Below are 14,335 nucleotides of genomic sequence, written 5' to 3'. Positions count from 1 at the left end.
TCAGGGGCCTGACCTTGTACCTCAGTACCATGTTCCTGTTCTCTTCCTATATCAGTACAGCACAAGAATAGGCCCTTCTTGTATCCCTTGCTTCCTTAATCTCCAGAAATCTATTGATCTCACTTTCAAATCAGTTCACTGACTGAGCCTAGGAGAGAGAATTTCACCGGCTCACCACCCTCTGGCTGAAGAAACTTCTCCTTGTCTCATTCCAAAGTAACCGACCCTTTCATTCAGAGATTGTGACTTCTGGGTCTAGACTCCTCAGGAAACATTCTGCCTGAATCCATCTGCTTGGACCCTGTAAGGATTTTCAATAAGGTGAATTCTTCTCAATTCTTCTAAAATATAGAGCATACAGTCCTAACCTACTTAATCTCTCCTCATGTTCCAACTTCACCAGCTCAGGAACCTGTCCATGAATTTTCATTACACCCCATCTGTGGAAAGTAGGTCCCTTTTTAAGTAATCTGTACATAAAGCTCCAGGCAAGGTCTCACCAAGGCCCTGTACTGTTGCAGTGGGATATCTTAACTCAAATGCTCTCCTTATGAAGGCCACGAGGAGAGGGTTTGAATACAGAAGTAAAGCAATTCCTTCCTAACGCTTGGTACATGCATTTATTATTGTCACATGTACTGAGGTACAGTGAAAAACCCGTCTTGTGAACCTCCGTACAGATCAATTCATTACACAGTGCATTGAGGTAGTACAAGGGAAAACAATACAGAGTGCAGACAGAGTAAAAGGATAACAGTTTGCAATTTGCAGAGGATGTAATTGTAGTGGACTAATAAATACTTTGGTAAAACGTGTGCTGGAACCCCGCAGACAGATCTATATTTCCATGGGTTGGATTTGTATTCACATTCTGATTGCCATGGGAACCTTTTGAACCATTTTCAGTCAGAAGTGTAAGTGGATGATCCATCTAGTGAGATCCTCACCAGCCAATAAGATTAACCCCATGTGGTATTAAGAAGTGACACAGAGTCCTGAATACCACACCTGAGAGCTCTGACTAGTCCTCAGAACTGATTGGACATCTAGTCTTTCTGCTGCAATACAATTAATTGGTAAATTAGTTTATTATTGTCACATGTACTGAGGTACAGTGAAAAACTTAATTCTGCATGCCGTCCATACAGATCAATTCATTACAACAGTGCATTGAGGTAGTATAAGGGCAAACAATAACAGAATGCAGAATAAAGTGTTACAGTTACAGAGAAAGTGCCGTGCAGGCAGACAATAAGGTGCAAGGCCAAGACGAGTAAGCAGCCAACATAATCGAAGACCCCACCCACCCCCGGACATTCTGCTGCATCAGAAATTAAATCCACAACAGTGGATTAGGATGTGTCTTCCGATCATCAGTTCAGGCTCCCGATCACAATTCCCAACCCGAGTTAATATTATTGATAAACTGAGGTGTTTTTTTCAAGTAAAGTCAAAAAAACTGCAGAGGCTGGCAATCTGAAATAAAATTAGAAAATGCTGGAAACATTCAGCAGGTCAGGCAGTGACTGTGGAAGGAGAAACAGCTGACATTTCAGGTCGAAGGTCCTTCATCAGAACTTGAAAGGGAGAAAGCGAATTACATGAGGAATATTCAATATTGATTTCTTGAATTTTCCAGCTTTAGATAACTTGCTCTTTCTTTCAGTCTGAATCAGGACCGGGCACTTTTTGCTGCCAGCCCTCTCCTGCTTTTTCTTTCATTTGTATATTCTCGTCTGCAGGGCATGTCCCAATAGACCAGACTATACATTACCTGGCGCGGTAGTGTAGCGGTTAGCATAACGGTATCACAGCGCCAGCGACCCGAGTTTAATTCCCGTTGCCGTCTGTAAGGAGTTTGTATGTTCTCTCCATGTCTGCGTGGGTTTCCTCCGGGTGTTCCGGTTTCCTCCCACATTCCAAAGACGTACGGGTTAGGAAGTTGTGGGCATGCTATGTTGGTGCCGGAAGCGTGGCGACACTTGCGGGCTGCCCCCAGAACACTCTACGCAAAAGATGCATTTCACTGTATGTTGCGATGTACATGTGACCGATAAAAGATATCTTATTCAGATCATTACACAGACACTTGCCTCTGCTGCCCAGCCACATGGCCTTCCTGGGCACGTGCCTCCACTGCCCTCTCAGCTTATTACATCTCTCTCCCCTCCCCCACCCACCCACCTACCTTGTCCCCTCACCTGGACTCACCTATCCCCTGAACTCACCTGTCCCCTGCCTGCGTGTGCTCCTCCCCCTCCCCCCACCTCCTTATTCTGGCTTCTGCCCTCTTCCTTTCCAGTCCTGATGAAGGGTCTCGGCCCGAAACGTCGACTGTTTATTTCCCTCCACGGATGCTGCCTGACCCACTGAGTTCCTCCAGCACTTTGTGTGTGTTGCTCCAGATTCCAGCATCTGCAGAATCTCTTGTGTCTCCGTTACACAGACAAAGGAGGATAAGAGGCCCTTAATGACTGCACCATTTCATCCTATGAGGAATTCCCTCCGTTCCACCCATTGCTGTCGTCATCTCTGCTGTCGAGACAAAGTTGTTTCTCTCTTTCTCAGTTCTGATGAAGAGTCTTCAACCTGAAACATTAACAGATTCTGCCTGACCTGCTGAGTGTTTCCAGCATTTTCACCCTGAACTACCAGCGTTTACCCTGTACCACCTCAATGCACTGTGTAATGAATTGACCTGTACGATCGGTTTGCAAGGCAAGTTTTTCACTGTACCTCGGTACAAGTGACAATAATAAACCAATACTCATATCATTTTCTGGTTTTTTTTTATTATTAATTTTCCCACAAGGCTAATTTGCTTCTGTTAAGTGTGCTATTTGCATTTTGTTTTATTCGTTCGAGGGACGTGGGCTTCACAAGCTGATCTAACATTTAATTGCCTATTGGTTTATTGTCACATGTACCGAGGTACAATGAAAAACTTGTCTTGCATACCGATCGTACAGATCAATTCATTACACAGTGCATTGAGGTAGTACAAGGTAAAACAATACAGAATGCAGAGTAAAGTGTCACAGCTACAGAGGAAATGCAGTGCAGGTAGACAATAAGGTGCAAGGCCATAACAAGGTAGATTGTGAGGTCAAGAGTCCATCTTATCGTATAAAGGAACTGTTCAATAGTCTTGTAACAGCGGGATAGAAGTTGTCCTTGAGCCTGGTGGTACGTGCTTTGAGGCTTTTATATTTTCTGCCCAATGGGAGAGGAGAGAATGACCAGGATGGGAGGGGTCTTTGATTCTGTCGGCTGCTTTACCAAGGCAGCGAGAAGTGCAGACAGAGTCCTTGGAGTGGAGGCTGGTTTCTGTGATGTGCTGAGCTGTGTCCACAATTCTCTGCAGTTTCTTGCGGTCCCGGGCAGAGCAGTTGCCGTACCAAGCCATGATGCATCCGGACAGGATGCTTTCTATGGTGCCTCAATAAAAGTTGGTGAGTGTCAAGGGGGACACGCCAAATTTCTTTAGCCTCCTGAGGAAATAGAGGCACTGGTGAGCTTTCTGGGCTGTGGCATCTTCATGGTTGGACCAGGACAGGCTACTGGTGATGTTCACTCCTGGGAACTTGAAGCTCTCGACCATCTTGACCTCAGCACCATTGATGTAGACATCCACACTTGCCTTTGAGAAGGTGATGGTGAGCTGCCTTCTTGAACAACTGCATAGGTACAAGACAATGGAAAAACTAAATGAAAATATAGTTCCCAAATGCTGCCCCAACATTTCATGATTGTTCTTGGTTTGTACTCTGCAAGAGAAGGTTGAAATATGTTTTTGTATGTTATCACACTCTATGTATTAACACTTCTGCATGCAAATATACTTCCTGTCCATTAGCAGTGCTTCCTGTCATATAGATTTGATGCGACATTAATATTTTCCATTATAATTTGCTGTGTCAACATCTCCCTCTTCATTTTTACGACTTCATTGTTGCAAGCTCTGGCCACTAGATGGACCATAAGAATGAGTCTCAAATCTCCACGGGTAACTTATTAGAAGAGGTTCAATGAGGTAGAATATTACCTAAGATCAATAAACTTTGGTCGATATTTAGAAGTAGAATTCATTAAATACTTATTTAACTTTATTTGTAAGTGCAGCCTAAGTGGCCAGAGCTAAAACCAGGAATCTGACTAACCAAAGAGAAAGAGAAACAGAGGCAATGCTTGAGATCGAAGGCCCTTTGGTTTTGACTCAAAGTGTTGAATCTGTTTCTCCCTCCACGGATGCTGCCTGACCTGCTGAGTGTTTCCAGTGTTTTCTGTCTTTGTTTCAGATTTCAGGCAAGTTTTTTTTTTACACAGAGAGTGGTGGGTGCATGGAACGGACTGCCGGCAGAGGTGGTGGAGGCAGATACATGAGGGACATTCACATTAGGCAGGCACATGAATGATAGAGAAATGAAGGGCTATGTGGGAGGGAAGGGTTAGATAGATCTTAGAGCAGGATAAAATGTCGGCACCACATCGTGGGCCGAAGGACCTGTACTGTGCTGTAGTGTTCTATGTTCTATTTCCAACATGTGCAGTTTTATTTTTATCTGACTAATCACTTGGTGCTGTGTTCCCTGGCTTTACCGGCCATGTTAGTGTTTGCTGTGGAGTGTTCTTCTGCATGGGTTTGCTGCTGCTGCTTAGTTTGCAGTTTTCATTTTTGAATTTTCCCTCTCTGCCACACTTTTCTCTCTCCACATGGCTTGCTGCTTCTCGGGATGGTCGAAGACCGGTCCAGGAGCGCCAGCGCTCTGAACTTAGGTACAGTACCGCGCAAGTGCTTCCTCGCTGGCTGTGACTTGTCTGCTTTATACTTCTGGGTCAATCTGGAGTGTGGGTACACGAGAGGGGACTGGGGATGGGTGTATTACGACACTTGACCACACCCAGTTCCATTCAGTCTCTGCCCACTGATCTGCACTGACTTCAATCCAGGAATCCCTCGATTGTAAAATTCCCATCCACATTTCTGAATCCCTCTTTTTCCACTCCCTCCTTGCCTCTGTAATCCCCTCCAGCCTTAGCACCTTCTGCAAGCACGGTAGTGTAGCGGTTAGTGTAACGCTATTACAGCACCAGCGACCCGGGTTCAATTCCAGCCACTGTCTGTAAGAAGTTTGTACGTTCTCCCCATATCTGCGTGGGTTTCCTCCGGGTGCTCCGGTTTCCTCCCACATTCCAAAGATGTACGGGTTAGGAAGTTGTGGGCATGTTATGTTGGCGCCGGAAGCGTGGCGACACTTGTGGGCTGCTCCCAGAACACTCTATGCAAAAGATGCATTTCACTGTGTGTTTCAATATACATGTGACTAATAAAGATATCTCATCTCATCTCTGAACTCCTCCAATTCCAGCCTCTTGTGCATTAACCATTTTAATTGGTAGTTGGTTTATTATTGTCACATGTACCGAGATACAGTGAAAAGCTTTTGTGTGCGTGCCATCCAGACAGATCATTCCATACAGAAGTACATCAAGGTAGTACAGAAGGGAAAAAAAATCACTGAACCACTACCGCCTTGCTTACAGTTATCATAGATTCATAGAGAGATACAGCATAGAAACAGGACCTTTGGCCCATCGAGTCTGTACCGACCATCAACCATCTGGTTACACTCATCCTATTTTAATCCCCCCACATTCCCATCAACTCCCCCGAGATTCTACCCCTCACCCACACACTAGGGGCAACTTACAGCGGCCAATTAACCCACCAACCCCGCACGTCTTTGGGATGTGGGAGGAAACCGGAGCATCCAGGGAAATCCACACGGGGAGAACGTGCAAACTCCACACAGACAGCACCCGAGGTCAGGATTGAACCTGGTTCTCTGGCGCTGTGAGGCAGCGGCCCTACCAACTGTGCCATTGCTTTCCCCTAAGTTCTGGAGTTCCCTTCCCGAACCTCTCCATCTCTCCTCCTAAGAGGCTTGTTAAAACTTTCCTGTTTGACCAAGCTTCCAGCCACCAACCCTAAGGTTGAAGCTCAGCATGGTATTTCCCTGATAAATGTTCCTGTAAGGTACTTGTGTTATTTACCAAGTTGTAGGTGCTAGGTAAACACAAGTTGTTGTTGTTGTTACTGCCCATGCGTTTCCCGCCTGGGCAGTCTTGTGGCTGTTAAGAAGAATGGGCACGGTGGCACAGCGGGTAGGGCCGCTGTCTCACAACGCCAGAGCCCCAGCTTCGATCCTGACCTCCGGCGTTGTCTGTGTGGAGTTTTCCCGTTCTCCCCGTGACTGAGTGGGTTTCCTGCCACATCCGAAAGACGTGCAGGTTGATAGGTTAATCGGCCACTGTAAATAGCCCCTAGTGTGCAGGTGAATGGTGGAATCTCAGGGGAGTTGATGGGAATGTGGGGAGAATGAAAAATGGGAGGTGACGTAGGATTAGTTTAGATGGGTATCTGATGGTCAGTGGGGTCTTGATGGGTTACAGGGCCTGTTTCCCTGTTAAGGGACCGCAGACGCTGGAATCCAGATGAAAAACACGATGATGCTGGAGGAACTCAGCAGGCCAGGCAGCATCCGTGGAGAAAAGCAGGCGGTCAACGTTTCAGGTCAGGACCCTTCTTCAGGACTGAGGATAGGAAAAGGGAAAGCCCGATATATAGGAGGGAACAGGCTTCCCTGACTCTAATTAACTCCAGGTAGAAATCTGATCCCATGTGGAGTTAGTCTTGGCCCTGGGGTACAGACACCCAGGAAGGGCCCTTGAACGCTGGGAGGTAGCCCACAGCCCATCCCACCTCGTTCAGCAGCCGAGATCGGTCGTTGAAGCTGACACAAGCCCTTCCTCCTCCCCCTGTCACCAACATCATTCCCGACCCACCAGGTATTCCACCTGTCCGCCCCATCTGGGGCTGAGCCAGACTTGCCGATCCCAGCTTCCCGTTTGATCTGAGAGCTGGGCTTCGAAACCCACGTCCACAAAACCTAGAAGAAGATCTGCTACTTTGTTCAGATCCCTGCCCTGCCTCAGCTCCCAAAACCTCCAGCCAGTCCCTGGCTACCACTAGACTTGACAACCCTAACCTCTGAATCGTCCAGCGTAAATTCGGCAAATCTCCACAACCCATGAGTCTGTATTCTTTGGAGTTTAGAAGGTTCATTAACGTATAACATCCCAACAGGGTAGATGTCAGGATATTTTCACCAGTGGCAGAATCTCAAACAAGGGGACATAGTTTCAGGATGAGAGGGCAGTCCGAAGTACCTGAAAATTTCTTCTCAAAGAGTGGAGTGAATCTCTGAAATTCTTGAGCCCTAAGGGTGGTGAAATCCATGTTATTAGAATATGTACAGCAGAGGGAGATATAAATTGTGAATGATTAGGGCATTGAGGGCTATGGGGATCTTGTACCAAAGAGATTGGTTGAGCGAGCTCGGGCTTTTCTGTTTGGAGAGAAGCAGGATGAGAGGTGGCTTGATAGAGGTGTACAAGAGGCATAGATCGAGTGGACAGTCAGAGACTTCCTCGCAGTGCAACAATGGCTAACACGAGGGGATATAATTTTAAGGCGATTGGAGGAAGATATAAGGGGGATGTCAGGGGTAAGTGTTTTACACAGAGAGTGGTGGGTGCGTGAAACGCACTGCCGGCAGAGGTTCTGGAGGCAGACGTATTAGGGACATTTAAGAGACTCTTAGGTAGACACATGAATGATAGAGAAATAGAGGGCTATGTGGGAGGAAAGGGTTAGATAGATCTTAGAGCAGGATAAAATGTCAGCACAACATTGTGGGCCGAAGGACCTGTACTGTGCTGTAGTGTTCTATGTTCTAGGAGTTGAGTCTGTGCTAGAGACACGAGAGAAATCTAGAGCAACACACAAGATGCTGGAGGAACTCAGTGGGTCAGGCAGCATCTATGGAGGGCTGATCCCTCTGTAGATCAGCCATGGGGCAGGATTGAGGGGCCAAGAGTCCTAGTCTCGCTCTTGTGTTCTTGACTGAGCTCCACTCAGCCATGGCTTCGCCCCAGCTGGAGCCCCAGATCTCTGTACGTCTTCCAGCTCTGCCTCTCGGGCAAGCATCTCCTCCAGCACCTTGTGTGTCACTCCAGATTTCTCTCTTGTGTCTCCGTGGCTGATCTACCCCAGGACTCGACTTCTCTTCGGTACCAGAGGCCCCCTGGCAGCTGTGCCTTTGACCCAAGCTCCAGCCCTCTCTCCTACAATGACCAAGTCAGCCTGCTTGTTGTAGCACCACTGATACCAACTTGTTGCTGCTGTCAAACTCTTTGGCACTTTATTGCAGATTGTTTAACGTGTTTCCATTAACACAAAATGGTTAACATGATCGGATGCACTATGTTGGCAATAGCATGATTGGAAAAACCTGTTTAAATCTGTACTTTAAAGGAAACTACAGCCTGCTCTGCTATAATGTGACTTTCTATAATGCAAGGAAGATAACTGTCACATTATAGCAGAGCTACTTGTATGTTGAAGGTGCTATATATTGGTATTGGTTTATTATTGTCACTTGTACCAAGGTACAGTGAAAAGCTTGTCTTACAAACTGATCGTACAGGTCAATTCATTACACAGTGCAGTTACATTGAGTTAGTACAGAGTGCATTGATGTAGTACAGGTAAAAAGAATAACAGTACAGAGTAAAGTGTCACAGCTACAGAGAAAGTGCAGTGCAATAAGGTGCAAGGTCACAACAAGGTAGATCGTGAGGTCAGAGTCCATCTCATTGTATAAGGAAGTCGTTTCTGGACGTCGGAAGAGCGCCAGCCCTGTAAGAAGATTTAAAAGAACATTATTAGTGATAGTTAGTGACATAGAGTTTAAATTTAAAAGTGTAGAACAATTATAGTAAGGGTAATGAGTAGATCTGTAGAGAGCAGCTTGCAACGTGTCGCCCTGCTCCGGCGCCATTGTTGGAAGTTCATTTGGTTATTGTTAAGTAGCCGGAGTTGTGACTGGTTTTTGTTTTGTAGGGTGGGTGTCGAGGGGGAGCTGGGGACTGTTTGGCATGGCCGGGGGCACGGGCTGTTGGCTCGGCATCAGAGCCTCTCCACTGCTTTCTTCCAAGGAGCCACGTGGCTGTGGACATGTAAGAAGTCACTGCTTTGCCAGATTGGGTGCCAGCCAACAACAACTTGCCAGTGTTAATTTACCAGCAGTTCTGGCGAGGCTGCACGCTGAGCTCAAGTTGTCTGGATCCCAGACAATGCTCCTTGTTTCAAATGTGCATGGAGTTGAGTCCATTACCAAGGTCAGCCCTCGCTTCTGACGTCTTGTCAGGGCAAAGTTTCAGTTAACGCTGCACTCTTTCCAAAAAGCAGGCTGCCTTTAGTTTTTTTTTAAACAAAAACTGCAGGAAACTGCCCACAGTCACTAATGGACAGAGGTGGCAAACCAAGTATGTACAAGGGTCAGAGGGGGCATTAGACTGGGTGGGGTATTAAAGGGTGCAGGGTGTGAGTGGAGGGTGGGATTGGACTCTAATCTGTGGTCGAGAATGCCCATAGTCGTTGGTTGGGTAGTTTAGGGTTGGACCAATCAATGATTCCTTCATTTGTTTGACCACTGTGGTGGGAATGGAAGGATCTCCTCCGATGGATTGGACATCATTCCAAAGGGAAGGGTGGAGTTATCTTACACACTGGTCGAAGCCCCACACACTGGCCAATCGCAATCAACCTATAAATAAGCCACCAAGGGGATCTGAGAGGCAGGTTTTTCACGCAGAGGGTGTAAGGTATGTGGAGTCAGCTGCCAGAGGGTGGGTACTATTACAATGTTTAATAAACACTTGGACAGGTAAATGGACAGGAAAGGTTTAGAACGATAAGGGCCAAACATGGACAAGAGGGACTAGCTCAGGAAGGCTTAGTTGGCATGGACGAGTTGGGCTGAAGAGCCTGCTTCTGTGCTGTATAACTCTATGACTTTAGTCAATCCACCAATCCCTGAGGCAGCAAGTGTGGCTTGAGCATTTCATTCAAACCAGCGAACTCATCTCCCAGCAAACCGTGACGCACACATTTCGACCTATCACTTTACGCACGGTAGTGTAGCGGTTAGCGTAACACTATTACAGTGCCAGCGACACAAGTTCAATTCCTGCCGCTATCTGTAAGGAGTTTGTACGTTCTCCCCGTGTCTGCGTGGGTTTCCTCCGGGTGCTCCGGTTTCCTCCCACATTCCAAAGACGTACGGGTTAGGAAGTTGTGGGCGTGCTATGTTGGCACCGGAAGCGTGGTGACACTTGCGGGCTGCCCCCAGAACACTCTACGCAAAAGATACATGTTTTGATGTACACGTGACGGATAAAGATATCTGATAAAACAGGTTAATGAATTGATAAATCTAGAATGACAGATCTTCTGCTAACTATAGATATTTGGGGTCATTGGCCAGAGGAGAAGTACCTGATCCCACCGAATGCCAGAATAGTTTCGAAGGCTGATGGGACACTTCTTATTCCTAAAGGCTGGGTTACTACCCATTGAGCCACAGCTGTCAGTCAGCAAGTAAAGAGATATTAAATTCATTAAATATGCTTTTATCACTAATAACTGTGATGTATATAAATGACCTGGATGAAAATGTGGACGGGTGGGTTAGTAAGTTTGCAGATGATGCAAAGGTGGTTGGAGCTGTGGACAGTGTAGGGGGCTGTCAAAGGATACTGCGGATATAGATTAGTTACAGATATGGGCGGAGAAATGGCGGATGGAGATTAATCTGGTCAAGTGTAAGGAGTTACACTTTGGGACGTCAAATGTAAGGGGAATGCATGCAGTTAATGGCAGGACCCTTAACAGCATTGATGTACAGAGGGATCTTGGGGTCCGTCCATAGCTCACTGAAAGTGGCCACACAGGTAGATAGGGTGGTAAAGAAGGCATCTTGCATATAAGAGTCATGAAGTCATATTGCAGCTATATAAAATTTTCGTTAGGGTGCACTTGGAGTATTGCGTTCAATTCTGGTCGATCCATTACAGGAAGGATATGGAGGCTTTGGAAAAGGTGCAGAAGAGGTTTACCAGGATGCTGCCTGGATTAGAGGGTATGAGCTACAAGGAGAGGTTGGACAGACTTGGGTTGTTTTCTCTGGAGTGTCAGAGGCTGAGGGGAGACCTGATAGAGGTTTATAAAATTATGAGAGGTATAGATAGGGTAGAGTGAGAGTCTTTTCCCCAGGGTAGAAATGTCAAATACTAGAGGACATGCATTTAAGGTGAGAGGGGGAAAGTTCAAAGGAGATGTGTGGGGCAAGTTTCTTTTTTACACTGAGTGGTGGGTGCCTGGAATTGCAAATATGATAAAGGTGTTTAAGAGGCTAGACACATGAACATGCAGGGAGTGGAGGGATGTGGATCATGTGCAGGCAGAATAGAATTAGTTTAATTTAGCATTGTGTTTGACGCAGACATTGTGGGCCGAAGGGCCTGTTCCTGTGCTGTACTGTTCTATGTTCCATGTAACCAGGATAAGGCTTTAACCGGGGGAAGTGACAAAACATGTTGAGCTGCAGGATAAATCATTTGCGGCTTATGCCGACATCGTCCGTACATCTAACTCTGTGTTTTCCCTTCCAGGAGAGACAGAGAGAAGTGTTGACTCCACCCTTAGCTCTCCTGACGTTTCACCTCTCTCCTCAACCACTGGGACAGACCAGTTCCCTCCGAATTCCTCTGAGAACAAAAAGAACAAAGGGCTCAAGAAATTCCTGGAAAAGTGAGTCAGAATCTCCAGCATTTCCAGCGTGTGAGATGTTTGCAGTTCAATTGATGTGTGTTGTTGACTCTCCTGTATCTGGAATCTCCCTGTTTATGGGAATACCCCACGGGATGAATTGTGCTTAATAGTTGGTAATTCTTTAAAAGCAAGTACAATGGGGTGCCCAGTGACGCAGTTAATAGTGCTGCTGCCTCACAGCTCCAGCGACCCAGGTTCGATCCCGACTTCCAGTGCTGTCCGTGTGGAGTTTGCACGTTCTCCCTGTGACTGTGTGGATTTTCTCCCACCTACCCAAAGACAAGCTGATTGGTCAATTAATTGGCCACTGTATGTTGGCCCCAGTGTGTCATTGAGTGGTAGAGTCCGGTGGGAATGTGGGGAGAATAAAATGGGATCAGTGTAAATGGATGGTTGACGGTCAGCAGGGACTCAGCGAGCTGAGGACCTGTTTCTGTGCTCTGTGACACCGTTGCTCTTCCATTGCCCCAAGATCGTTGGTGAACTATCTTAGTGTGGCCCCTGCACAGCCTTCCATGGGGAGCCCAGTTGCCAAGCCTTCAGGCTAGTCCAGCTGGCCAGCTGCCCTCACACAACAGCTCTGCCAGCCAGTGAAGGCTCTGCCCTCAGAAAACTTTAAAAATTGTTCACGATATTTAATTAACTCTTTTAAAAGATAATATGTGTGAAGTAAAAGAAATTTAATAAATATTACACCTGAGGGTTGAGAGCTTCAAGTTCCCAGCTGTGAACATCGCCAACAGCCTGTCCTGGTCCAACCACGTAGATGCCACGGCCAAGAAAGCTCACCAGCACCTCTACTTCCTCAGGAGGCTAAAGAAATTTGGCATGTCCCCGTTGAGCCTCACCAATTTTTATAGATGCACAGTAGAAAGCATCCTATCAGGATGCATCACGGCTTGGTATGGCAACTGCTCTGCCCAGAACTGCAAGAAACTGCAGAGAGTTGTGGACACAGCCCAGCACGTCACGGTAACCAGCCTCCTGCCCATGGACTCTTGTCTACATTTCTCGCTGCTTCAGTAAAGCAGCCAGCATAGACCCCACCCACCCCAAACACTCTTTCTTCTCTCCCCCACCCCCCCCCCCCTCCCCACCAGTCAGGCAGAAGATACAAAAGCCTGAAAGCACGTACCACCAGGCTCAAGGACAACACCACATTGTTCCTCTTTTGCACTATTTATTTATTTTTTGTAACTTATACTAATTTTCATGTCTTGCACTACTGCTGATGCAAAACAACACATTTCATGATATATGTCAGTGATAATAAACCTGATTCTGACAGCTTCTATCCCACTGTTATAAGACTGTTGAACGGTGCCCTTGTACTGTTCTTGATCTCACAATCTACCTCGTCATGGCCCTTGCACCTTATTGTCTGCCTGCACTGCACTTTCTCTGTAACTGCAACACTTTATTCTGCATTCTGTTATTGTTTTACCTTGTACTACCTCGATGTACTGATGTGATGAAATGATCTGTATGGATGGCATGCAAAACAAAGTTCTTCACTGTACCTCAGTACATGTGACAATGAGAAACCAATTTACCAATTTAAACAACCTTACCACCCTTCCCTGGGAGTAAATGCTATCAGCCTGCTTTAATGGGATATCTGCGCCTCCTCAGGGTAAAATCCAGCACAGGTTTGGGCAGATCTCCCAGAGGAGAGCTGGAAAGCCTGCAGAAGTTGATGTTACCACATTTAGCTCCATGAGAAACCACTGGGATTGGTTCATCACCTCAGCTCTACTTTTGCTTCTGTTTCCCATGACCCTCCATTTCCCCTGTGGTTTCAAAGGTCATCTGTCTCAGCCTTGGATATATGGAACAGTACAGCACAGGAACAGGCCCACAATGTCTGTGCCAATCCAAACTAATCCCATCTGCCAGCACGTGGTCTATCTCCCTCCATTCCCTGCCTGTTCCTGTCTCAGTCTGTGCCTCATAAACATTGCCATATCTGCCTCCACCACCACCCCTGGCAGCCCGTTCCAGGCGCCCACCACTCTCTGTGCAACACTCTTTCAAGCTATCCCCTCTCACCCTAAAACCATGCCCTCTATTATGTGACATTTCCACCCTGAGAAAAAGACTGACTGTCTACCCTATCTCTGCCTCTCATCATTTTATAAACTTCTATCAGGTCTCCCCTCAGCCACTGACGCTCCAGAGAAAACAGCCCAAGTCTGTCCAGCTTCTCCTTATAGCTCATGCCCTCTTATCCAGGCAGCAACCTGGTGAACCTCTTCTGCACCCTCAATCTCTGTGCTAAACATGATGCCAAATTAAAATAAATCTCTTCTCCCTGCACATGATCCGTATCCCTCCATTCCCCGCATATTCATGTGTCTATTTAACAGCCTCTTAAACACCTCTATCGTATCTGCCTCCACCACCACCCCTGGCAGCCCGTTCCAGGCACCCACCGCTCTCTGTGTAAAAGAAACTTGCCCCACACATCTCCTTTAAACTTCCCCCCCTCACCTCAAATGCATGCCCTCTAGTACTTGACATTTCTACCCTGGGAAAAAGACTATTGTCTACCCTATCTCTGCCTCTCATAATTTTATAAACCTATCAGGTCTCCCCTCA

The 14,335-nt window shown here is 46.7% G+C and overlaps 1 protein-coding gene across 10 annotated transcripts in view; it reads left to right on the top strand.

Annotated features, from left to right (window-relative positions):
* LOC127577915 (liprin-beta-2-like) overlaps positions 1–14,335 on the top strand; it is a 285,732-nt gene that overhangs the window by 229,232 nt on the left and 42,165 nt on the right. For 9 of the 10 annotated variants that reach the window (XM_052029589.1, XM_052029588.1, XM_052029584.1 and 6 more), the window contains 2 exons: positions 4,744–4,776; positions 11,578–11,716. In XM_052029589.1, the coding sequence (XP_051885549.1) occupies positions 4,744–4,776; positions 11,578–11,716 (172 nt within the window). The remainder of the gene's footprint in view (positions 1–4,743; positions 4,777–11,577; positions 11,717–14,335) is intronic. The other variant, XM_052029585.1, reaches the window with a different exon arrangement.

This window comes from Pristis pectinata, chromosome 14 (genome assembly GCF_009764475.1).
Source record: "Pristis pectinata isolate sPriPec2 chromosome 14, sPriPec2.1.pri, whole genome shotgun sequence".
Taxonomy (NCBI): domain Eukaryota; kingdom Metazoa; phylum Chordata; class Chondrichthyes; order Rhinopristiformes; family Pristidae; genus Pristis; species Pristis pectinata.
This window is presented reverse-complemented; position numbering and strand designations above follow the sequence as displayed.